The sequence below is a fragment of the Sylvia atricapilla genome, chromosome 1 (assembly GCF_009819655.1).
Source record: "Sylvia atricapilla isolate bSylAtr1 chromosome 1, bSylAtr1.pri, whole genome shotgun sequence".
NCBI classification, from domain to species: Eukaryota; Metazoa; Chordata; class Aves; order Passeriformes; family Sylviidae; genus Sylvia; species Sylvia atricapilla.
The window spans coordinates 16,447,055-16,474,390 of NC_089140.1; the positions used below are offsets into that span (position 1 = coordinate 16,447,055).

Consider the following 27,336-nt stretch of genomic DNA (forward strand, 5'->3'; position numbering starts at 1 on the left):
AGCACCCTGTCCAGTTGAATATTAAACATGTCCTTTGTTGGAGATTCCACCACTTCCTTGACCAGATCATTCCAGTGACTGGTTGTTCTCATTGTGAAAACTTCTCCTATTGTGTCTAATTGGAATCTTTCCAGGAGTAACTTGTAAAAAGGGAGATTCCATCTCTTTTGTAGCCACCCTTTCAATTACTGGAACGTCTTTGATAATATTCTGTGATACTCGGACATGCTGAGATGAGACTGTAATTTGATCCTTTATGCTGAATCTTGTTTTAACCTTGCTTGCTCAGTGCTATCTGGCATGATTCCAGGCCTGCATAGAAGGTAGGGAGGACTAAAGTGAGGAAAAAAAAGGTAGTCTCTGAAGCTTGACTTCATCAAATTTTAGCATGTTGCTTGTCTTCAGATAAAGGTTTGCTGTATTCTGAGTTTAGACCCTCAGTTTGATTTGTCAAAATAGAAATAAAAGACTTCATGTCAGGAGTCATCAGTCCTTGAGAGTAAACTGAAGAGGTAAACAAAATGCATAGGAGGAAACATTGTTATGAACATAATGAAACTTTTTCACACTGAGTGAGCTGAGAAGCTTTGCCCCAAAGCAGGTTACTCTGAGCTGTCTGGCTTCAAAGGCTTGCATGACATGAAAGTCTATTAGGTTCTGATTTTTCTCTCCCTTTGGAGAAACTTGAGTTTGTTTCTATGTTGCTGCCACTATATCACAGAGAGGATATGAAGTAACTAATAAATACTAAAGCATTTTCTTCCTATTCTCACCAAAAAAATGAGTGAAAAGTCTCTGACTTACCAAGAAGCATGTCTTGCTAGATGAACTACTATCTGTGGGTGGGTGCTGTCACTTAAGAAAGTAAACAGCCATTTTAATTTCAAGCTCTATTACAAAAACAAAGGATCAATATTTGAGAGACATTCTATTTGTTCTATTCTATGCACTCTTAAGTTCTCTAACTCACTGTTATCTGCTGTCTAGTGTGCCAAAATAATCATACACTCCAAAGCCTTGGGTGACTTTCTTAGTGTTGAAGGGAGAAGACACTTTCTTGGTGTTGAAGAGGAAGTGCCAAGAGTGTATTTTTCTGTCAGACAGTCCAAGGGTGGCATTAGAATCACAGAATCATAGAATTATTTAGATTGGAGAAGGCCTTTAAGGCCATCAAGTCCAGTCATTAACCCAGCACTGCCAAGTCCACTAGTAAACCATGTCCTAGGTGCCACATCTACCTAGAGGTATTTAAATGAATCCAACACCCTGGAGCTCTGGCTGATATCTCTGATGTCAGAGCCTGTAAGACTTGGACCAAATTTCCTACCCTTGCTGCATGTGCAGCCTTGAAGCCTTACTAATTGAGTGTACAAGGGCTGTGTGAAAGTGACACATGGGCATGTCTGCTTCTGTCACTTGATTTCATTGTGGCATGCCATTATGGTTGTATAGACAGACTGTGACAACTGACAGTAACAATGTATTGTGCCAACATATTTATTAAGACATCTCTTTGATTTGATTTGGCAGAAGAATTGATAATTACATTTTCAACAGTATTTTTATTTATTGTATATAAATAATATATATTGGTTTTTAAAAAAGGGAGTGGCTTAGTCCAGAGCCAACATGAACCTTGTTTGTTGCACTGGGCAGAAAATGCTACTAACAGAGCAGCTGGCATGTACCTTCGCAGGCTCCATCTGTCAGAGTCTGCATTGCTTTATAAATCATGTTCCTAGTGGAGAGATTTATTTCTTGCTATAATGTTTGCAGCCTGGATTAAAATGGAATTCCTCAATTTTTTTTGTTTGTTTAAAAAATATTTATTGTTTAAGTCTGTGTATATATATATATATATATATATATATATATATATATATATACACACACACATACATGATATATGTATGTCCCTTAAACTTTCTATTGGAATTAACTTGTCCCCTTAATAAAGAAGCTTTTCTCCCTCTACCTTCGTCAAAAAAGAGAATGATCAAAAAATTGTGACTCTTCTATTTACAGTTAATCAACAGAATGAAAAGCAAGTTTTAAGTAAAATAAAATCAGCAAGGACACAGTGAGGTTGACTAAATTTGGTCTCAGCCCATAGAAATGCTAATTTGCTATCAAGCCTATTCAGGACTGGTCAGGGGAATATTATTGATGGAAATGAAGGATTTGCTTCTAGCTGATTGTCTCGTGCATACAGGATTTGGGGGAAGGGCTTGTCTGAAACAGAGTTTGCGAATTACAGGCAGTACTGGTTACACTGCTGTGTGTGTTTGTTAAACAGTATTTTGGTGTGTGTCTTGACCCGTGAGATAAGGAAGCTGACTAGTCAATGTTTTTTTGTCAAGATAGTGTTTCTAAAAAGAAACAGACTGAAATCTTGTTTGTGGATTGTGGTGTAGTGGTGATGGTGATCATCTCATCTTCTGGTGCCTGGAATGAATGCCAGCTTTATTGTGCAAGGTCTTTACCTGGGGAGAAGAGATTTCAAGTTCTTCCAGTTTCTCTGTGTTTTGCATAGCTGACTTACTGCATCTTATCTGGAGAAACTCAACATGGTATTATTTCATCTCAGTGGATTTTTTTGTTTTAGATGCTGGAAGGAAATTCCCTTGAGTTGAATGGTAGATGCTAGCTTTACTGTGTTTATTGAGGATTTCTGCCTTAGTAGATGTGAAGAATTACTGTTTACTGAAGGAACTTGAAAGAATTTTAATAATTTTGGTTTTAGTTTTGGGGTTTCCATAGTGAGAGGTGTCTTGGGGTTTAGAACTGCTCTTAATGGTTAGGCATCCTTCCGTACCTTACCTGGCTTTCAGGTTCATCCATGCTCATGGAACAAATAGGTATTTACGTAATGAAGATCTTTGATACTTCTTTTTGACACTACTTCCCACTCTGAGAAGAGAGAAGTGTGTGGAATAGTCTGTTCTATTTCGTGTTTTCATTGTTAGTGAAGGATTGGCTGCCAGCCCCCTGGAGAGGCCTTGGACAGGAGGTGGACATGTTCAGTGACTGCAGTATGTTGCTATTAATAGCTTGCAAACTATGGGGTAATTAAAATCTTGAGCTTTTACTTGCATGCACACAAATTCAGGAATGGTAGACAAGTATCACAAAATGACAAGTTATGATAAAAATCACTTCAGTAAAACCCTTGTGCATTGCATGTACTTTAGTACTGATCTTTGTGATGCAGAATTTTAGTTTTAGCAATTCAGAGATTTGCCAGTGGTCTGGAATGTGTGTCCGCTTTGTATGGAGGCTGGGTTGGTCCTGTCATTTTATCAGGCTGTACTTGGACTAAGTCCCTTCCTGTTCTTTGTCCCCACATAAACTCATGCTTTTTTAAATTTCATGCATTTGTTTTTGCTGGTGATAATAATGATATGAATGGCAGAGCAAGTGGTTCCAGTAACAAGAATATGGATAATGATCTGCTTATGCTGAAGAAAGACAGTAGATGAAGTGTACTGGTGACCCTCTACAGCCTTGTTTGTGGTGCTGTTGGAGGGTGTCTCTTCTCCTAGTATGTTGGACAAGGGTTGAGTTTGAACTTCAGAGCTAACTCATCTGATGGCTTACTTCACTTTCCAGTGGGGGAATTGGGATGCTGATCAGTGAGAAGCAGTCCAGCTTGTAGGCAGGTAAATTCCAGGCCATATACAACTCTGTGGATGTTGGGATGCACTCAGCACATTATCCATCCCCTTGAAGTAAATATGTTGCCTGGCCTAATGCATTACAGAGAGAATTTCTTCAGTGGAATTGCTGTATGGCACAAGTACTGTAAACCTGCTGCAGGAGATGACACACCTGATTGATACTCTTATTTTTATCTGCATGGCATACATAATGTAAGCAACCCTGTCTGTAAATTTTGAAATCTTAGTTTCCTATGCCACTTTGGAATGTTATATATCCCTTAAGGCATTATTTGTGGTGATAGAAACCCTGAATGCTCTCTGCTCAGTACCTGCTGCTAATAACCACAGTCTGTCTAGATCTACTTGGCTGGCTTCCAGGTAGGTAGTTGGCTCCTGACAGTTTTTCAGAATCTAGAAACTTGTGGCACTTGTTGCTGGGACTTGCCTGTGTCTCTCTTCTTTAATTTATAAATGATGCTCTGAAGTAATAACCATCAGTGACAGCCAAAAAGTCTACCATGGTGCAATGTGTTTACAAAGCAGTTTGACAAGCTCTATGAAAAACAGATAAGGGAGAACCTGTATCTGTGGGGTACCTACTTATTTCAGTGTGTAACTCCTCAGTTATTTACAGTGATCTAGGGACATGATATTCAACATAAATTACGTTTAGCTCCTAAGCCAAAAGTTAATCTAGTGTATATGGTATATTTAAAGCTTTTAACAACACATTACTACAGCTTGGATGTAGAATACTTGGTCTAAGAATATATCTTGTGGATAGTTTAGAGATGTCCAAGCCTTTTGCAATTACCAGTCAGAAGTAACAAACCCTCAAGACCAGGTTTGATTTGTTAAAAACCTTATCAGTTCAGTGAAGCAGCAACTTCAGACTCTTATATCTGAAGTTCCACATGTTACAAACTCTTGCATTAGGGAGATCTGCTCCTGTTTTATGAGTGGGGAAACCACTTTTCAGAAATCTATTCCTTCCACTTTGAAGTATCCCCAGTTATTTCTCAGGCAGGTTAAAGTACTGATGTCTTGAAGTCTCCAAGCCACTTCCAGAATGTACATCTTCACCATTCTGTAAAAATATTTCCTATTGACTTTGAAAAATTAGGTGCTGTAGGTTGTAGTTAGTGTAAGCCCATAAAATAAAACTTTTGACTGGATGGTTTCATACAGATCTCTGAGCTAAAATGGCAAGACCTTAGTGAAGAAAACAGTACGTGGAAACCTTGGCTGTAGGGCCTGTGTTATCAGAAAGCATGCATTCTGTATATATCAAAGATTGATGCAGGACAAGATGCACAAAAGACAGTACTAATGGATGTATTGATGGCTTTGCATAGTTGCATTCTGTGCGTGCATTCTGTGATGCACAATGGAGATTGCTGAAGTCCTGTGGCAACTGATTGTAGTAATCCTAATTTTATCTTTAATCAACTAATTATAGGAATTATTTTTCGAAAATGTAAAACTGAACAATTTTCTTGTGTTTACTTGTGAAGCAAATGCAAATGTGCTGCAGTGTTGCATTTTAAAGGTGAATGAGCAGTGACAGCAAAGGCAAATAGAACTGAGTGTAAAGCTGTTCTTGTAGCTTGTTTGCTGAGAGTGATCAAGCCCAGCAAGAGAACTCCAAGCATCTGAACAGCTATTGGGCACTCAATACTTAAGAGCTTTGTTTAACTTACTGATTATTGGGCTGCTTTAGGGCAGTTCTCTGTTAGCAGTTTATACTGGATGAGTTTTTCTGTCCTTGAATTTGTACATCTTCCAACAGCTTGAAGAGGAATAATGTGGAGCAACCCATGCCACATACTAAGGGGGCATTTTGATTTGTTTTTGCTAGGCCAGCCAGCATTTTGTGTGATCTGATAAGCTACTTTCTGACCTTTGTCAAATGGAACCAGTTGTTCTAGTGGAGAATTTATCTTACAAGGAGTTTCAAGCACAGTAAATGGAACTGAAGTTCAAAGAGGGAGAAGTGAGGTTGGACAGCAGGTACTGGTGATATGGACCAGTGTGTTTGCAGTAGAAGGTTTGACTTCTGAAGACGATTTGCAATGTGAGCTGATTAGATTTGTGGATGGAGCTTGTGCATGCAGTTGTGTGCTGTATGGACTGGCACATGGTGGGAATTAGCTGAGAGAGAGAGGTGGGAGGGCAGATGTCCTGAACAATGCACACACAATGTTGTGGGGGTGTGCCTGTGTGGGTGGCAGTTTGGAGAGGGGAGGAAAATGTGACGTGTAAAGATCAGCTGTATAGTGATGGACAGGTTCCTCATCATTTGACCTTGACATGTCACTGAACTGAAGACTCAGTAATTAAGCTTCTGCTCTCTTTATTGTGTCGATTGCTTGGGTGCAGAACCAGTTTTGACTTTCCAATAGTATTTATGTAAACTTTTTAAGGAAGCTTTATGATACAAGTTGCAATTGACAATACATTATATGCATTGTGGACTGCCATGCAATTTTAACTGTCTCTTTATATACCCCATTAAATTATATGAGAGGGTCTTTTTTAAATTTTTTTTAGTATTACATCTAGTTATTTGAAAGCAGTTTTAAACAGCAATTTTGTCATAGTCACATGACTGTTAAAGGTGAACTGGGGATACAAGTGGGAGCTTACAGGAGGGAAAGTTCAAAAGCTATGGTGTTCCGTAAAGAACGTCCACTTTGCTACTAAAGGAGATAAAATTTTTGTTTATATCAAGGACAATTGGAGAAAAACTAATTTCTTTGAAGCTTTTAATACTAGATGGCAAAGTAATTTTGAACCATACAGGAAAGAAGTCAGGTGACAGTCTTTGTATTGTGATATCTTAAAATTGAGTAGTTAACTAGTGCTTATGTATTATATTGAATGTAAACACGTGCGCTGTCTTCTAGTCTGCTTTCAGTTTTTGCTTGAAAAGAGGCGTGAAAGTAACAGTTGAAGAACATTGGAACTCTTGGCTCCCTCCTGTTTCTGTCACAGTTTTTGGCTTCTCCCTCCACCCTCCCGCCTTTGCTGTCTGTGAAGCTTTTAGCTTATATCTTGTGGATGCCAGCAGTTCTCATTAAAATAATGCAAAAGACTGTATGTCAAGTTAGTTCTAATCTGAACTGTTAATCTGCAAACTGAAATTGCCTGAATTATCTGCAAGGCTTGAAAATGTTCCTAATCTAGTCCTTACAGGACATGAAATGCATTCCACATCTCAGCTATGTTCATTTAATCCTGCTGCCAAAGCAGTAATTTAAGCAAATAACTAAAACGTTTGGTGCTTAGGCAAATGAGAGCAAGACATTTAATCAGAGAATCATTACAGATGAAAAGAAACTTGTTACACACTGAAGTTTTCTCATTTGACAGCACTCAGTAATGGAGTGCTGTGACTTTGTCACCTCTTAGTGTTTAGCCCAACAGTATTAATTGAAACTTAATAATTAAGAAAACTGCTTGAGTAAAGGCTGCAGATCTCTGCTTCAGTTTATATGACATTACATTGATGTTGACTGCTGCTTTATCAGTTGTGTTTATCCAGTAAACCTTTTATTTGAGGCACCTAATCTGCTACCTGCATTTTTACTATTTTCCACAGTGATGGAAGTTCGAGTTTGAATTATCAGTTGTTTTCTTAGGCTGTAGTTCAGTTAGACAATATTTTTAAAGTCACTGCTAATGGTGAAGTTTAAAAGGCTTCTTTAGAAAGCCAGAGTGCTTTTGGAATTTTTTTTCTTGAGTCTTTAGTAGTTGTTTTGCAGGTTATGTTTTCTGAAGAAGCAAAGTGACATTTACTAATTTTTTCTGACAGCTAGAAATGTCAATACCTTTTTTCAGATGAAAGGTAGCTTTGTTTGCATTTGGAAATATTAAAATATTGAGTTTTACATATTCTGTCCTTAATACATGCAATAGCTCTTCTGCCTTTTGGCAGCAGATTACATTGAACTATTCTTGCTGCTTCACATTTTAGAAGACATCTGGATATGAATTCCATTTGAAGGGTGGCATTAACCAAGTGTCAAGTGTCACTAATAAGTGTCAAACATTGCTGGGAATGTTAGTCATGAATCTGAACAAAATTCCTGGATTTGAGGGAACTCACTGGTGTTTAAAAAATGTATAAGCAAAATGTAGCATAGCATAACATGTTGCAGTATTTAGGTCATGATGCAACTTTTATAACATATATGAACAGCTTGCCCCTCTGGTTTTCTCCTTTAAAATAAGAGACAGGATTTAAAAATGAATGAGTATATGGAAAGCGGAAAACATAGGACTCAGTTGAATGCTAATGGAATGTATTTGTTTCCTTGCTCTGTGCTTAAAACATTGGAAGCCTTGCATACGATGTGTGTAGAGTGTTATTCAAAGAAATCAACAATAAAAATAAAAGTCTTAATTGGAAGGGGCTGCTAATATGGACCTTTTCTGTTGGTTGCTGAGGTCTGCTACTTGTTCCATGAATACATAAAATCGGACAGAAATGATACTAGCACTGATACTAGCATTGCGTACTGCAAACTCTTCCTTATGCGGTGCATCTCTCTTGTAAGTGGAAAAAAAGGAAATTCTGGATAGCTCCAGTTTGCAAGTTGGATAACAGATGAAGTACATGACCTCCACTGGCAGCTCCTAAGGTGTGATACAGAGAGTACTTCAAAAGGGCTTCTGCCTGTGTGTTTTCATGGTATAGAGGTGGTGTTGGTATTTCCCATCCTTCCAGAGAGGAGGGACTTACTTGGGCCATGCAACTCAAGTCATGTGAACAGTTGCTGATCTTGGACAGTAACCTGCCCTCTGACTAGGGAGCCATGCCTCAGGACAGATTGATGACTTTACCTCAGCAAGGTGTGATTTCAGTGGGAAAGTTACCCTTTCCCTGTATTTTTACCCTTCAGGGAAAAGCATACATTCATTTCTGATACCTCAAAATATGTGTGCCTTCTCAGTCAATGATGGGCTTTCTCAGCTGTCAAAGAAAGTTTATTAAGCTTTTGTGTGGGATAATTTCACAAGTACTCCTGTATGCAGGAGACCTCTGTGCATGCCATCCTGATGCTCTACTTGCCCTTCTCCTGTTCTGTGGGAGTAGTAGCCAGCATAGCTGCAGGGTGGGCTTTGTAGATGGCATGTGGAATAGGGGACACCCAACTATGGGAAAATATTTTTCTGTCTTAATTAGCCTGGGCTGCATGATCTCATAAGAAATGGGAAAAGGAGCATTTCAGTGGTTGTGGGGATTTGGAAGCTTTTTGAGAAATGAGGGATTGGACAGGCTCTAGAAACTTGACTCCAACAAATCATGGTAGTGTTGTTTTTCCTACTGAATGAATTGTTTCTTGGCATCTAAATTTATTATCGTTAAATATTTTTCAAATACTTCCTCCTCAGTATGATTGAGATTTTTTTAAATCTCGTGCAGATCAAGTACTTTGGCTGCTCAATCAGACCTTCTTGATTACAGATTCTTCCAAATACAGGTTGTATTTTTTGTTCCTGTCCTTTTTCCTCATCCCCTTCCTGGCCTAAAGCATGTCTTGTTGTTTTTTACAGGCTCCAGATAAAAGGAAAGCATTAGAAGAGACCAAAGCCTACACAACTCAGTCTCTAGCCAGTGTTGCTTATCAGATCAATGCACTGGCCAACAATGTATTACAACTGCTGGACATCCAAGCGTCTCAGCTACGGAGGATGGAGTCCTCCATCAACCATATCTCCCAGGTAATCTCTTTTCTTTTTTAATAGAGGACTGACAGTGTTGGAGGAGGCATTATTGCCTTTTATTATTGAGTTAGGTAGTTTATGTTGACTTCTTTATTGTCGTAGAAAGTGGTAAGGTTTTTTTCTTTCTAATATTTATGAAACATTTTTGTGAATGAGGTCATGACCAAAATAAAATAGTTCCTGTATTGAGAATGCTGGAATTATATTTGATTTAAATCAGAAATTAATTATTAAGATTCCACGGTCTGAAGCCGCACTTGAGGGAGGGGTAGAGAGAAGGATTCTGTTTCAGAAGGAAATCCAGTTAGAAGTGCCATATGGGAGGTGGTGTTTTATTTAACACATGCAGTGAATTCATTTGTTTTCATAGCCTTGCAGGATATAATTTCATGTGCTGTGTGGAAGGGGAGAGGGGTTCACATGCTGCCACTGCCTGCTCAAGCCAAACTTCTTCCCAGCCAAGGCAGGTGAATGAGTGAGCTGACCTGACGTGTACTGTGACTGCAGTATTATTGGAGTTGCTGCAGTGAGGACATGGAAATAGATGGCAGGAAAGAATAAGCCTATCCCTCTCTGTGGCAGCCTGTATTTCCCTGGCTGAAGCTTTACCCTGGCTGCCTGCTTCTGTTGGGGGGGAAGCATTGCTGCTGCTGCCTGCCTTGTACCTGATCATTGGCCTGATTGTATGCTAACTCAGCCAAAAATGTCTGCTGTGTTTATTCTGGAAGTGGCTTGCTGCATAACCAGGTGTGTGCCATGTTAGTGCCAATGAAGGCAGAGACAGAACTCAGTTATTTCACCCTTATATGACTGTTCTGAAATGGCCCTGAGGGAGTTGTTAAAAGCCCAGTATCCACTCTGTTGTGCTCTTACTGAAATTCGGTCGGATCTTCAGTGGGCTTTGTCGTATGTCTCTTAGAGATGTTTCAAACAAATAACACAGGATGCGACCTAAAACGTTCTTCAGTGCAGACAGTGAATTTAAAACCTTAGTTGGTCAAACAGCATCCTGTTGGTGGTATACCTCAGACCAAATACCTGAAGGAAAATGCTTCTTATGGTCTCTGCTGTATCTTCCCCAGCCCTGCTAACCTCTCATACTGCTTTTTTGGAGTTGTGGTTTCTCAACATTTTTCTGTGAAATGACAGAACAGTGATTTTATCGAAAGCATGTCAGCAGGGGGAAGATTGCAGTGCATATGGAAGTGCCGTCCTAGTAACAAACCTGTCAAAAAGGCACGTGAGGTTAACGTGTGCTGAGAACTAAACAATGCTCAAAGCTATGTGAGGTATTTAAAAGGTACCTGCCACTGAAACAGGAAAGTAGGATGAAATGAAATTGCTGTAGATAAATTTATTTTCTGTTAAGGATTCAGAGATGCTGGGGTTATGACTACTTCTTAAGAAGTGACTGCATAAAGAACTAAATCTACAGACTTTGTCAAGCATTGGATGCCCTCTTACACTGAGCAGATTTTGCTTAAGTGTTTGAGAGCTGGAGTGTGTGTGTGTGAAGCAAGTATTGTTAAATTCTCATTGGCCCACTAATATGACTAACTATGGAAAAAGTCAAAATGTTTGATACTAGCATAAAAGGTGTTAGCCCACTGTACTATTTGCTGCTTGGATTGAAGGCACTGTGCTGAAAGCTGTTGAGTCACCTGATACATGAACTGTTTGCTAAAGGCTGTGAACAATCAGTGCTTTGTAAAGCTTTTGAAGAGTGTTTAGCAAGGTCACTTGCTTTTAGTTTCTGTCCTGGTTGATCTTGCCTGAAACTAATCCTTGCTTATAAATGAACCTCTGCAGACTAATTTTGTAGAATTAAACTGGATACAGATAATGCACACATACCACTTCAGATATTTGCTTTGAAGTATTTCTGCGCAAATTCTTCAACTGCCTTTCTGAAATCAGCTGTACCATTGCTGCAGTAGACTGTTTTTAAATGCTTTGGGATCTTCAGAGTATTCTTCCCTCTACCTGTATCAATTGTGACTATTTTCATGTTACGAAAGCATGGGGATGAACAAAATCTCAAAATGGCATTCTTTTTCATGAAAGAAGTATTGCTTAGAAACACAGAACTTAGGCATTGCCAGTCAATTACTAGATTCTGGGTTTTGCAAAAAAGAGAAGCTATCTGTGAAATTAGGCACAGTTTCTCAAGTTCTTTTTAGGAAATAAGTCCTGTGGCTCTTCTCAATGCAGACCATTCCTGTTTCCATAGTGTTTTTCAGTTCACTATGCATGTTCTCCAGGGTGACTCTAAGCCAAATCCCTGGATAGCTAGGCCTGATTAGTAGCCACTGTATTTTTTCTAACTTTGTATCTTCTGCATTGGAAAAAGCGCTCATGAAAAGTTAAGTGATGGACTAGTGTGTTATATTGTTACTGAAGCCTAATTTTACAGATGGAAATTGTGCTTGGTTTTATAGGAAAAAAATTACTTGGCTTTGGTTTCTGGTTGAACACAAACACAGAGGCTTCACATGAGTAATCGCGGTGTGGTGAGGGAGCAGTTTTCTGAGGCAAATGCAGTGAACAGATCCGGGAATGGCTTTCATACAGCAGCCAGAGCAAAAACCTGCCCAGCTGCATCTGTATTTTCTGTAGTTAGAGTTGTCTTTCAGCTGGAGTGACCTGCTATGTGATCATTTGCTATACCCAGTACAGGGGGCTGTACACAGAGCTCAGCTCTTTGGTTTAAATCCTTCATTTTGACTCGGAGCACTGCCAAGCTGACTTGACCTTTCCAAGCTGCTCTGATATGGCAGAGCAGAGACTTGGTCACTCTCCTGGAGAAACTTGAAAACCATTCTGCTATAAGGGATGCTGCTTACTCTGTTAGGCAAGATTTGGGGGAAAAAGATAGTAAGTGTATACTTCACACCAACACAAGCATCAAGACTTCACTGAGGGCTTTACTTAGTAAATGTCCCAGACACCATCTTACAAGAAGGGCCAAATGCAGGATCCAGCAAATTACAAGCCTGTCAGCCTGATCCTGGTGCCAGGGAAGGTCATGGAACTCATCATCTTGAGTGCTGTCATGCGACACATGAAACCAGGGAATCAGGCCCAGTCAGGATGGATTTGTGAAGGCAAATCCTGCTTGACCAACCTGATCCCCTTCCATGACAAGGAGACTCACTTAGTGGATGAGGGAGAAGCTGTGGGTGTGTCTGCCCGGACATTAGTGAAGCCTTTGACACCATTTCCCACAGCATGTCCTGCAGAAAGTGGCTGTCCATGGCTTGGATGAGTGTGCTCTTTGCTGGGTAGAAAACTGTCAAGATGGCCAGGGCTGGGAGTGTTGGTGAATGGAGTTACATCCAGCTGGTCACTGGCCACCGGTGGTGCTCCCCAGGGCTTGGTATTGGGGCCAGTCCTGTTTAATAGCTTTATCAGTGATCTGGATGAGGAGATTGAGGGCAACCTTACTCAGTTTGCAGACACAGCAAGTGGGGTGGAAGTGTTGATCTGCTGGAGGACAGGAGGCTCTGAATGGGGATCTGGACAGGCTGGATGGATTGAAAGAGGCTGATGGTCTGAAGTTCAATAAGACAAAGTGCCAGGCACTGCAGTTGGACTACAACAACCCACTGCAGTATTCCAGTCTTAGAGAAGCATCTGGGAAGCTGCTCAGCAGAAAAGGACCTGGGTGTTCTGGTCAACAGAAGTTGAACCTGACCCAGCACGTGTCCAGGTGGCCAAGACCACCAGTGCCATCCTGGCCTGTGTCAGAAGCAGTGTCGCCAGCAGGACTAGGGAAGTGATCGTCCCTCTGTACTCGGCACTGTTTTTGGTTGTACTCAGCTCTTCCTCTCCTCTTCTTGGAACTGAGAGTTGACTTGAAGCATGTACTTAAAGATAAATTTTTTGCTGCTTCATTTCCACAAAGTTCAAGAGAATGAAGATGGGACAGCCAGATTTGTCAGAGGAGAGAGGTTGACAGGGACATCCTTGTTTACTGTGTCAAAACTGAAATATGTAACAGATCAGCGCTCATGTTTATGTCAGAGCTGCAGCACTGGGTGTAGCAACTATTCCTTTTTTCCCCCTCTACATAAACAGTTTTTAAATAGCTCAGTATTTAAATCCAAGCACGAAGAAAGCAGTAGTCTCCTTTTTAAGAAATGATAATTTTTACCAGGAAGCACTGCCCCCCTTAAACATTCAGTGTGAAGTTCTTCTTTTGCATCTGAAGCTCTCTTCTAATGTGAAATAGGGACTATTGAAAAACAGTGTGTTCTGAAAACATCACTCAGCAAAAAAAGATACACACACATCTTGTTACCATTTAAAGTTGTAAGCTTTTAGAACTAATAAAAAAAATTTAAAAACTCCCCTGAATTAGTTCAGAAAAATTTTGCCTGTTACCATACATGTCTAATTAATTGCATGTGAGGCAAAAGGCAACGTAGGTACAGTGGTGACTCTTGTGATTGAGTTATTGTGGGAAAGAGCTTTCAGAGTGTGTGTGTACTTTGGATTAATGTGATACTGCATTTAGGGATTGTGGTGTATGATCACAATGCAGTTTAATTCGTGTTTGAAAGCCAAGAAGTAGAAAGAGGGTAGAAAATGTCACAAATCTGCTGATGAATGTGGATGGTCATGCCTAGAAACAATTACGTGAAGTACTTTAGTACACTTAGGGATGGGAGCAAAAGATCTTTCCAGATCCTCGTAACGGTGTCTGTGCTTCCAAAGTACAGCTGTCCCGGAACTTTTATGCTGAAGTTGCCTCTTTATAAAGAAGTAAATGCTTAGACCCCCCCTGACCTTTGTCTCTGACCTGAAGAACATACCGGCTAGATGAAGGACTGTTAATTGGAGAGAAGATTAGCCAGAACTAGCAAATGGTTGACTGCTGCTAACAAGCAGGGTCAGTACTGGAGCCCACAGTGTTCAGAACATTCTTTGGAGGCTGTTCAGAACATAAAGCATATCTGCCACAAATCTGGGACTAACTCTAAATTAGGAAAGGTGATTCATATGCTGAATGGCAGAGCTTCAGTACACAGGACTCTTACTGAACTAGCGAAAACCTTGGGAAACTGAGCAAGGTGCAAAGTCCTACAGCCTAGGATAGGGTCTGAACTGCATTTGTATGCGCTGGGATGTGACTGTGAGTAGCAATGGGTTGGAAAGGAGCTGGTGTGCTGATGGGTGCTGTGCTGAGGGAGCCAACACTACAAGGCTATCTGAATAAGTGAAGCAGTGTGGTAGCGCTGCCTTGGGAGGATTGTGGTTGACAGATGAAAGGCAATGATGAGATTTCATCTGGAGTGCTGGGTCTGAGCTAGGTTTTTTTTGTTACTTCTGCTTTGTTCAAGAGTGATTTAGGGAAACCAGAGACAGTCCAGCAGAGAGGGATGCAGAGATGGTTAGAGGAGGCTGAAGGAGTTGTGTTAGTTTGGTGTGATAAAAAGCAAAGCAGTGATGTGGTAACCTAGTAGTATTTAGGTCTGTTTCTGTCTCTGTAGTTAGTCTTTTGCTTGATAGTGACAGTGTAATGTTAAACAGCTAGCCATAAGTTGAAGCTTGGCAGATTAGTACACGGAGTTGGGAAAAGCCGAAAAGCCTTTTTATTTTGGAGTGCAATGCAGCGCTGGATCTCTGCCGTCACTTTTTTTTTTTTTTTTCTTTTTTTTTTCCTTAAAAGGCACATAATAAGTTATAGGAACTAATTGGTGGCAGGGTGATAACTACAAAGTCGGGGGGAAACTGCCATCACCTATCTACAAATCTTGTAAGCTCCACTTCCATCCAAACTTTCCACACATCCAGAAGTATGTGGAGAGATCAAAAGTATCAGCAGGAACTAGTACATCATCTAATGCTGTGTACATTAGAAGGATAATGTCTTCTGTCTGATTCTGTTGGACTGCGTGTGCCTGTCAGCAGCCACAAATACTCTAAATATGGCAAGAAACTTGCACCTTTTGTTTAGATTAAGCTTGCCTTGGGTGACGTTCCCTCTCCTAATAAAGTGCTGACAGTTATCTCTGTGGCCTTTGCTTCACATCCTGTTCTTCCTGTTCTCTCCCTGATGGAGGCCAAGGCTCCGAGAAGCTGTGCTGTGCTTGCTCTGTTTATCTGTCTGCATGTGAAAATTGTTGTCAACTTTGTGCATATCAGCTTCTACACGATATATAAATTTCTCAGAAAGTAGTATAATGGGTAAGAGTTGCCCCATCAGCCATTCAGCTGAGAAATTCCCTTCATATCCACGAATAAACACATGTAGGATGTCTGTAATTCCTGTGCAGTTCAGCTGATGCAGTCAAAAAGAAAACCCCAGCACATTTGCCAACAAATAAATGAAAGCAACCCCTCATGATACTTAGTTATGTACACCTATGAGAGAGCAGCCACAATGTCAGCCTTCCTGTGATGGGGAAGAGCACTTGCTTTGAAGAAGAAGAAATTGAACCAGAAACTTTTGTTTCACACACTTTTTTTATCAGTGGAATGAAGAGTTTTGAACATATTTTTGGGGAATGGGCAAAATTGCTTACTTTAATAGCCATTGACTGTCATGAATTCTTTCAGATGCTTATTCCCCTTCCACTGTCTGCTAGAAGGGCAGTCTGAATGCATAGCTTTCAGTGTGTTTTAGACCATTAAAACCTTCTTTCTGCTCAATGGTTATTTGGCTGTAAGCTCTAGATACCTCATTAAATACTAAATTAAGAAGCCTGATGCAGACTCTTGTTTTCTGAAATCAAGACAAAAATTCAGGCCTGTGAACATGATTCTGAAAGGCCTTTTTGACATTTTTTTGTAACAAAGGAGTCATCAGTGTTTGTGCAGTCTTTTTAATGAAAACCTCTCATATCTGGAAGATATACCAGACACACAAAATGCGTCACCAAGATATACTAACACAGACGAAATGCATCACATTATATCACTGAAGTCACATATTAGGCTTTCCAAGGAGTCTTGTTTTGGTTTTTTTTCTTCAGAGGCATCTGATTAGCTTACTGCCTGAAATTGATTTCCCTTCTATTTCAAGTCTTAGTAAACTAGCAGTTTTCACATATGAATAGTTTCTGGTTTACGTTGAAATAAAGTTTTACCTCTGTCAGTGTTTTAATTGCATAAATGCAGTGTATGAGATAAAAACATTGTGCCTAATAAAACAGCAAGTAACCAGCTACCAAAGCATTTAGTCAGTTGCTGTGCCTGTGCCATCCAGTGCAGCTATTTGGGATGTTGGGTTTTGTGGCAGCTGGGTAGTGGTGTGCTTGAGCTGACTCTTTTTGGGGAAATGGAGGGGAAAAACAAGTACCAGAAACTTACTGTGGAGCAGATGATTAACAGCATTCATTGTACAGCATCACTGAAGCTGCCACTCAAACACAAGAACACATTCTGCTGGGTGCTTATGGCTGGACTTCTTGTGCCATTCAGATAGGAATTGTTTAGTGCTTTCTTCTGGCTGATTTTACTGGGGCCACATAAGTGCTTAGTAACTTTGATCTGCAGGTGGAAAACCAAGTAATGATTCACATGAGTGTTTATAAGCCAGTAATAACACTGCCACTTTCTATGCTGCTGCTGGTTTGACTTTATTCTCTTTATTAGCAGCCTTTTGGGACCCACTGATATCTGTGATTCATGTCTTGTAAAAGTCCCCTGACTGGTCATATATATACAGAGGACACTTTATTAGTTATTGCGATGTCTATGAATGACTTGGTAGCTGCTCTTCTGAAGCTGGGACAGCTTCTGGTTTTGGTTTTTTTTTTTTTTTTTTTGTTTTTTTTTTTTTTTTGTAACTTTGAAAAAGTGTGTATGAAGTGTGAAAATCTGTCCAACTGTGTTAATCTTCCTAAACATTTGTTATGTGGCTCCTGAGCCCCAGTGGGAATCCCTTCCTCAGCATCATCTCTGCATCACTGGGGCAGACACAGACCACAAAGGGAAGTTTCCCTTTACTGTACCACAAAAAAAAGTGAAATTGTGTTGAGTGATAAGATTCATGGCTAAAGACCTAAATAGGTTACCCTGAACAATGTTTATTCGAAACAGCTTATTTTGCTGGAGAATATTGTTGATTCTTCCCTGACCTTGCTGCTGGTGCCATCACAGAGAAGGCATTATGGCAGTAATGGAAATAAAACTATAAATTTGTTTGTTTAAAAGCTGTACTGTATGTAGGGATTTTATTGTTGACCAAAACTCAGAATGTGTTTTGAACAAGCACATTTTGAGTGACAGTTTGCTAAGGCCATCATTTGCTATTTCAGTCATTCCCATTTGAAATGTTGACTATGCATGTAGAAGTAACCAGCATAAAAGTATGTGTGCCTCTGTCTCAATTCCAAAAAATAGATTACTAAAGCTGTTACATTCTTCTCTAATATTAAATTCTGGTTCCAACAAATAGTTATTTAATGATTTTGGATAATATTGTACCTAATTCTGTCTTATGGGCATAAAAATGTGAGGAATATGTGACCACAGAATCACAGGGTTTTTATGTTGTTTGCTTTCTCTTTGGAAATCTGCTGAGTAGCTATGACTTCTTAATGAATCCATCTTTGTATGAGTGCTAATGTTTAATGTAGCTTCACCTCTTCATGCCTAAAAAAAAGGCATTTGATTCTTCCCCTCTCAGGTTATCCTAGGATGATTATTTACAGTATATCCAATGATAAAATTCAGCGTGGTGTCACACCAGGACTGAAGCATGGCTTGCTATTTCTTTAACTGGCTTCTCTGTCCTTGCTTGCAAGAGAGAAATAATAATCAACCTGATTTTGTCATACTATCTCAAATTCCTCTGTGTGGCAAGGCCAGGAGCAACAAGGGTATGATTAAAAGCTATTAGGCTTCTAAATATAAAGTAAGAACAAGTAGGATAGGGACCTTAGAGTTGAGAGGGGTCATGATGGAAATAATGAAACATACCATTGCTTCAGGAAAAGTCGGTTGGGCCATCATTTGAAAATATGAAAACAAGGAAATTGAATAATGACTGAAAGGCATGATTTGAACATAGGAATTTCTGCTTGCATGTTGAACTCTGTGTTTTAGTAGATTTTTTTTTTTAAGTTAATATTTTTGAATTGTGTTCAGAACTAGGCTATATAAAGTTGCAAAGTAAGCCTTCAAACTACAAATCAACCTTTATCTGACTGGAAAGGGGATAAACATCATCTTTGGGAAGCTGATCCTTCTTTGTCCGTTTATAGGATTTTCTTACATGTGTTGTTAAGTCAAGCATTGAGCAAGATGCAGTAATGGCCAGATGTAGTACAGGACTAGAAAAGATGAATTCTGCTGTGGATAAGGCTTGTCACCTAAGGTAGGCTGAAAAAGGTGCTAAGTGAAGTTCTTAAGCAGGGTACATATTTTTTGCTCCTTGTAGGTAGTGTATGGTAAGCTAATAAGATGCCTACTGGTGTGGACTAGCTATTTGTGTATTCCTCTTAATAATTCTTGAATTTCTTTTAATTAAAACTTAAGTTTCTTCCTTATTTTTAATCTACCTTGAAATTATACAGTTGACCTGCACATGTGTCTTGGTTGATTATGGCTTCTGAGAGTGGAAGAATGGTAGAAATTTTATGTTATTTCAGTTCTCCACCTCTGGTCAGCTTTTGCCTGCTGTGGTGATGAGTGAGATGCTGAAGTAATTGAGGACGTTCTCCATTTAGGAAATGGAGGAACCTCCAAATCATAACAGAAATATTCTAACCTCACATAATTATGAGTCATTACAGTAAAGAAAGGCTAATTTGTTTCAGGTATTTATTTCTCAGCTCTCTAATCTCTTACCTGTGCCGCTGTATTTTGATTTAGTTTCCTCATACACTCTAAGTTGCACATTGAGAGCCAGCACCAATAGGGTTATATCACCTATAAGCTGATAGGAGGCGAGTCATCCTCTATTTTATTTGTTCCACTCTTCACACTGAGGATGGCCGTCTCACTGTTTACATATCCCTGGTTTAGCCTCATCCTAAACTGATGTGCAATTAAGCATATCTAGTTTTGTATTATGAATGGTGTTCAGACATGTAGATATGTCTGCTCGTGCCTTGTTTTGATGGTAGCATGACAGCTGGCCTCAGAAGCACTGCATCTATTACAGTTTTGAAGCACTCATGATGTAGAGGTAGCATTTGATGGTACTCTGGCATCCAAATGCTGAAACTGGAGGAGAGGATTTCTGGGGGTGTTCACAGTGCTTTGGTTAAAATAACAAGTTTTTCCCTTTTCTGAGCTCAGGCTGTGGCACATGAATAAATAACAAAAACCTCAGGAAGTGGGGGATGGTTTCTGTAAGCCCTCACTGAGCAAAACTCGACTTCAGTCACTGGGGATTTTACTGCTTTAAGCAACAAATTCCTCCTGCAGTGCAGTGTGCCCCTGGACTGGCAGCAAGAACATCAAGCTTCACTCCCAGTTAGCTTGCTTCATACTTCTAGAGGTCCACACATGGGAGCAAAAGGAGAGTGAGGGGGCCACAACTCCAAGTTACTGGCATCTTATTTTCAGCTCAGCAACTTTAAGACTGTATCTTCTTAAGCTGCATTAATGTGTAGTCCTTCAGCCAATACAGAAATTTCTTCAGAGGTGCTGTTTACTAGAGCTGGCTGAAATACTTGGACTAAATATATCTGATATTTAAAAAAATTATTTGAAAAACTTTTAAAATACTGGTTTTCATGAAATGTTTGAAATGAAATGTTTGCCTAGAACATGTTTCAGAGAATGCTGCTGACTGGTCATTATTGAATAATGACAGATCACCTACTTGGAGAATATTGAAAAGCATCATCTAATCAGTAGAAACTGATTTAAGAAAATGTGGAATGAATTTTTTCAGATGCATTTTTAGAAAGCAGAGGTTCTGCAAACAATTATGTGACCTAAGCAAACATCCTGGGAAAACAGATTGTGAGCAGTCTGCAGATCTTGGATAATTTTCCTGTGTACTCTTCCCCTCCTGCCCATTTGCTGAGATTCCTTAGTCGTTGTAGTTTTTAAAACAAATGCATAGTTGTTGTTTATATTAGCTGATACTTCTGGGAGTAAACACACTCTATTGCTGAATGGATATACAGAGTTTAAATCCAAAAAGTGCATTGACCTCCCCACTTTACCAAAGCAGTTGGGGAGGTTGGCCACAGAAGTTTGCACAGCTGTCTCCCTTGTAGCTCATTAAACTGTGTTGTGCTGTACCCCTCCATCTCTTGGGCAACTTGGCAGCTCCTCCCTCTCTGATTAAGGTAGTGGTTTATCAATCCCCACCACTTTCCTGTGCACTCAGGTTTTTTGCAGGCTTTCAGTGACTCTTCAGTGTGTGTTTAGCTGTGCAGCACTGCCCAGATCAGTGTCCAGTCATGCACATCTGTGGTGGTTGTGACTGTGGAGTGGTAGAGCTGCCTCTTGAAACTCTGTGGTGCCATTCAGAGGCTTATAACGCACCATGGTGTTTGGAGCACCCTCACCAGGGCACTCCTCTGCCCTTCTCAGTTCTGTAAACACTTCAGTGGTCAATATCTGTGTAGCATATGTATCATTTCTGCCTAAAGTGACAGTAGGAGATGGCTAGTCTTCTTTTTCCTGCCATTCTCTTGTGACAGGCAGTGTTTTGTTCTTGGTCCCCTATTCCGTGAATTGCAGGCTCAGTTATCCTGGAGACAAGGTCTTGAGAACTGCAGACTTCCAGTGGCTTCTTTGACTGGCTCCATTCTCTATGTCCTTTGCAGTGGCTGATGCTCTGCTTCTCCCCAAGTGTTTGCAGTCATATTTAATCATTATACTAATAACTGCACAGTGGAAATGGCTAATTTCTGAACACATGATCAGGCTAATGAATTGACTGTAGCAATAGTAGGATAATATTCAGCAGCAGGACACAGTGGTGTGCCTGTCTCTGTGCCTACATACAAGGCACAGAGTCTTCTCTTCAAGACTTGTACTGTCTTTTAACCTGCCATCAGGCTGCAGTGTTTGTGTTCAGGTGCTCTTGCACAGAACTGAGTCAAGATCTCACTTTTGGGTGTCTGCAGAAGCCTGAGATGTGATACTGGTGGAGGGGCTGAATGATGACACAGTTTCTTCTTGGGTCAAACTCTCTCTGCCAGTAGGCCCTGCTTAGTCAGAAGAAGTTTGGGTGGATAAGGTTGTGGCTCAGTATGGGGTAAGTGCTGCCAGGACTTCTGAGACCATCTGGATGTTACCAATAGATGTGACTGCAGTACTTCATATCGGTTATGACCAAGAGTTGGGAGGCTTAAGGGAAATCCATTTACAGAAACAGTGTGCAACTTCCTGTTTGAGTTGTGTGTGGAAATAAAAACGGCAATGAGGAATTAGAGCAGCCGTAGCAATTTCATCTCTGGCTTAGCCCTTCTTTCCCACCCTGTTAAACTGGTAAATGTCGTACATGCTTGTGATTTTCTCGTCTGTCTTCTGCTTTTATGTAATATATCCCAAATTGCAAGAAGTCTGTGTGACTTAGTCCAAAATAGTAGCACAGTCTTAGGAAAAGTGTTGGGGGAATTTTTGTAAACTTTCCATTTTTGCCTGAGTATCTTAATAGGTGTCCACATGCAATGCTTTGGAAACTCAGTTTTTGGAAGAAGTTTGAGCTGATGGAAATTCATGATGCTTCTAAGCTTGTCCTCTATTGATGTATCTTGCTAAAGGGGTTTGAGAAAGGACAGGCTGCATCAGCAAGTTGATCTGTTTTGTTCTGTATTTGTCTTTGAAGAGGAAAGCGAAGAACTTGTCAGATCCTAATTGTTTTGGTATTCAAGGGACATGGAAGAGCTCTTTGCTACAATAATATGCAGAAGATGGTAGTATGGGTAGTAAGTGAACTCCAGAGTAGAATATGTCGACTGAAAACTTTTAGATTGGAATCTCTGGTGGCTGAGAATTGTTTCTGCCACCTTATTTTATTGATGGTCGGGGGGATGAGAGGGAAAACATCGCGGTTGGTGATTATCACTCCATTGGAGCAGGACCTCATAGTGCTGCAACAAAGTTGTTTGCTATAGCATCTTGCCTATTCCTGTATTTAAAAAAAATCTTCTAAAAGTCTAGAACTTTAGCAGTTCTCTTCTGTACAAAGTGGAATGTTCAACCATCGAACATTTAGGAAATGGGAAATAGACATTTCATGTAGGGTAAGCTGTGTTTGTGGCACTAATCCAAGAGAGCTTGTGGTGTAGATAGTATGGCATTTAGCCATGTGATGGCTGTTTAATTAATACTCATGAGTTACTTCTGGTGCAGTGCTGACCCAGCTGAAAACCAGCACATCTCCTGTTGGGATGCAAATCCTTCTGGGCCTCATCCACAAGGGCTCAGAAGCATTGAGAAGTGTGAGGGCTGAATTAAAACCTCCAGAGAAACTAAAATATATAAATCCACACGGACATGAGGTAGAAATGCAAGTTTAGTTTTAAATAAGTAGAAAACATTTTAAGTGCCTTAGGCAAATAAGAGACTATATTAGTTAGCAAGAAAAAGCCCTAGAGCCTAAAGTTCAGTAGCATCACTTTTTACAAAGTTTTAAGTTCTAGACATAACAAAAGCATAATGTAGCCTTGCTAGCCTTCCTAGATAGAACAGATACTTTGAATTTGTGTAAGAAATTATGACTACTTTTGCACATCAGTGTTATATTTCGATAGGTCCAACAAGGCAGCAGTAGAACTGTGTATGTAACTGGTTAAAAATAGAATAAAAATTCACTGCTTGGAGATTGCAGGACCACCACCACCACGACGAATGGAAAACAGATCATGGATGCTGTTGGTGCTACTGTTGCTGCTGCTTCTGCATGGGACTTGGGGACTTTATGTGAGAAGGCTTTCTGCATAATGGCATGAACTGTAATAACTCTGCCTTCATGAGGCTGATTTAGCCATGTAATAAAGGACTTTTACAACTACCCAGCTTCTATAGTCTTCAATGAAGATATGCCAAATCTTGGCAATCTTCCACCTAGCTCATATCACTGCCATCAGATGACATATGATCAAAGAAGGAACATTGTGCCTTGGGGATCTGTAATCAAACTGTGTCTGCAGGTAGCTAAAGGATACCCATCGTCATTCCAATGTATGTTGTCCTTGTTTTATGTGTAGGGGAAGCTGCCTCTCTCAGAACTGTCAGCCTTAGATATTTCATAGGCCCTGAATTCATGTGGAGAAGTGGGGTGCTTGGGAGAAGCGTTTTTGTGTATGTGTTTTTGTATTTATGCGTGTACATGTATTTTGTTGTTGGTTTTAGGTCATTTGGTGGTTGGGATTTTCTTGTTTTAAGAAAAGTGTGTGTCTGAAAATTAATCCAGACCACTTTCAAGTAAATACATATGATAAATAAGAATAGCTTTCATATATGAGTTTTGTTATTCTTTAGCATAATAATTATTTTGAAATATACAATAAATCCACTATCCAATCCATGTAACATAACCTTTATTATTGGAAAAAGATTTTATTTTTGCAGTTAGAGGTGATTAAATAAAGCACTGAAGAGGTGGTACATTAAGGCTAAGGCAATATTAGCTCACTTGCTCTTGGTGTGAGTTCTGTCTCATGCTCTTCCCAATTTAACTTGGCAACTTACAACTAAATGTGAAGTACTGGGGCTTTGGGCTTTTTGTTGTTGTTGTTTCAGGCATGAGCATTCTGACTTGTCATTGTTACAGCTTTATCAGCTTCTTACCTCAGACAAACTTTCAGAAAATTCAGACTTGTTCTCTTGAGTTTATTTTTCATTGGCTTTTTTTAGATGGTTTCCTTTTCAGCCACCTGCAGTGCTCTTTGCAATTGCACATGTTCATCTCCTGTGAAGTTGCTTTTTTTGGCACACAAAATGCTTTTCGTTTGACATGCAGTTTTGTTCTACTCCCTTGGTGGTTCTTTAGTGAGTCCAAACTACTGAAGAAGCCGTTTAATTTTTCCTTTCTGTTGTGCTTCCCTACAGTCAAAAATATATTTAGGTTTGTATGTTTTGTTTAATTCTAGACAAGTGCACTGCTTCCAGTAAGGAAAAGAGGGACTCAGTCAGCTGCTTTAAAGTGTTGAAAGACTTATGTGGAAGCTTGCATAAGCATATTTAGTTTCTTTTTCTTTTTTTCTTTTGAATTGACTAAATCATGCCTATCTTCAGGAATACCCAGAAAAAAAATTTGAAGTTACTGATACCTAATTTCACTGACTGAAATGCACTTACACATACAGCTGGAATTTTGACTTTGCATAATCAAAAGCATTTATCTGCTTTTTGTGCTTTTTAGGGCTGAATACAAATGTAACATGACTACACATCCCAAATGTTGTTCTGTCGAAAATCCATCAGATTGTACTGTTGAAACACTTCTCTTTTGAAGTGTCTTCCACTTTAAAGACTGATTTGAATCAGCAACTGATGTTAGTTAAGCATTGAAATGTCTGTTCAGTTCACTATGTAGAACACTAGAGGAGAGGGGCTGTACCTCGGTAGTTCTCTTATTGGAATCCTGTCTTGGTGAAGGGGAGGTGGTGGGTCAGAGGAAGGGCTGAGTAAAAGAACTGACATTCAGAAAGATGTTTGTCACAGTGTGAAACTCAATGAGTGGTTACCAGTTGTTAATTTGCCATGTGCTGTAGTTTTGATCTCATGCAGAGCTGGGTCTGTACTTCCTGTTGTGCAGCGCTTGTGAAGTGGTGAAGTGTGGGGTTTAGCCACAGCTGAATCTCCTGCAAATACTGGAAACATTATAGAGTGATCAGGGATTTTATGTCAGAACAGAGAATAACACCATGGAAGCTATTTCTCCCCCCACTCCTGACATTGGATGCTGAAAAGCCGTAGACTTTAGGAGGCAGGTGGAGATATATGCCTTGTCTCCTCTTCTCTGTGTCTTCCCACGGATATCTACATTAGTGGATGCATTTTTTCTATCTCTTTATCATACTCAAACTCTTGAAGAAGGTATTGAAATAGCAGCTGCATTTGAAAGAAAAGAAAGTTATCGTTATCTAGAACACAAAATCGTTGTCCTCCGTATAAACGTATGTTGGTCATTGGAGAGCTAATGCTTTTCTTTTTAATGAATAATTTTCATAATGTGCTTCTTATTGCAGTGTATGTACATTTACTTTGCCCAAATGGTTAAAATTGGCAGTAGGTTTTCCCAAAGCACAGGAAGTATTATTTGTAACTCACATCTTCATTAGCAATTAAAAACATCAGTGGAAGGTGTTTAACAGAGGAATCTGGGCTATCTGTGTGTCACAGTGTCACAGTGTCACTGTGCTCAGGGCAGGCAGCTGTGGCAGTGCTGCCTGTACCTGTGCCCACCTGTACTCTGTCTGTTCCTGGTGCTGCTGCAGGTGCACAGCTCCAGGCCCAAGCAGCAAAGCTCCTGGCTTGGCATAGCACAGGAAGTCTGGCAGAGCCAGGAATAGAACTTCAATCTGCTGTTTTCCAGGCTCTTGCTTTTAGTCACAGACCCATCCCACCTCTTCACTCACTGACGTCCTGGCAGACAGCCGCCTCCTGTGTGCAGGCCAGCTGCTTCTGCAGCGCTGTCTGACCTCCATACTCCAGATGTTTGAAGTTCCATTTCCCCCATGCTTATGTGAACTTTAGCAAAGTGCTTCTGGCATTTCACCAATGCAGCAGAGAGGCTGTTAACTGTTTTCTTTCCGTAATAAGGGCTTCTCCAGAGCTGCTAAAAATCTCCTCCTCTGTAGGACTTAAACTCCATTTGCCTTCAGTTGCCATCTGCCAGTCTTTCTTCCCACATCCCTCTCCCTGTTCCCAGAGATACTCTGTGGACCTCCCCTCCTTATGCTCTGTGTTGACATCATCTTCTTTCAGTTGGGGAAAGTGGGGACCAGGGGATGAGGGTGTGGTGGGATTTCCTTGTGTCTCTCCAAAGATGTTTCTCATTCATAAACCCTAATTCTGTGAGGTGGCATTTCACAGGTGAGACCTACTGGCTTCTGTCAGGTGCTCCATTTTATCTGATCAGCCTCTTGCATGAACATTCCTGAACTAGCCATTAAGAGAATAATGTGAGAAGCTTCTTTCCTTCCGTGCTGTCTAAGGGATAAGTATGTATCCTCCATAGCAGTCCTCTCCCGTTTGCACTTGGCACCAGGAAAGAAAAACCAGGCATGAACTCAAGTCTGGCTCTTGGATGACTGGGCTAGTTTCTTTGCTCTGATTCTTGTGCTAGAATGTTGTGTACCTGCTTCCCAGCCCCTCTGGTTTGTCCTTGCCCCATGTCCCCTTTCTGCTCAGCTGCTCCAGCAGAATGCATGACTAGATTTGCCAATAGGCTACTCTGAAAAGCATCTATAGAAATAATCCCTTAGGTGAACAGGCCTCTCTTTTTCCTTTTCTATGCTTTTGTATAGGTGTGTGTGCCGCTCCACAGGTCATGTTGTGGAAATCGGGATCCAGTTGGGGTCCAATTCTCAGTGAAGCCTAGTCTTCCTTTTGGAAGAAAGGTTAAAGGTGAGGCTATTTGTCTGTGCCTGGTAATCTTCAAGCCTGTATCTCTAGCTTCTGTTTTCAGTTTCTTGATTTTTAACACGGCTTTTTTCTTTCTCAAACACTTGCAAGCACATGTTCTGTTAGTCAGGAATCAGTTTTGTTAAATATGTCTTGAAATTAATACAGTTTAAACTTGCTATGAAACTGTGCGTTATTGTTTTACATTCTGTGCTTCTGAATTCTAAAAACATGCAGTCTTGAGTAAATGAGATGTCTGTGGTATGCTTCACTCCCTGACTACTCACCCCCTATAGCTGTCCTGATAACCCAGAAAAAAAATATCCATGTGAAGGTATGAAATATCTTCAGATGTTGCTGAAATCTGATTTGCTTTATGCCAATGGCAATTGCTAGGATAATCTCAGAAAAAACTGCTAGTGTATATAAAGAGATTTCAATTCTAAATCATGGC

At 40.2% G+C, this 27,336-nt stretch overlaps 1 protein-coding gene across 12 annotated transcripts in view; it reads left to right on the plus strand.

Moving 5' to 3' along the window:
* Positions 1–27,336, plus strand: part of ABI1 (abl interactor 1) — a 78,595-nt gene that overhangs the window by 14,288 nt on the left and 36,971 nt on the right. For all 12 annotated transcript variants that reach the window (XM_066315906.1, XM_066315915.1, XM_066315834.1 and 9 more), the window contains exon 2: positions 9,219–9,386. In XM_066315906.1, the coding sequence (XP_066172003.1) occupies positions 9,219–9,386 (168 nt within the window). The remainder of the gene's footprint in view (positions 1–9,218; positions 9,387–27,336) is intronic.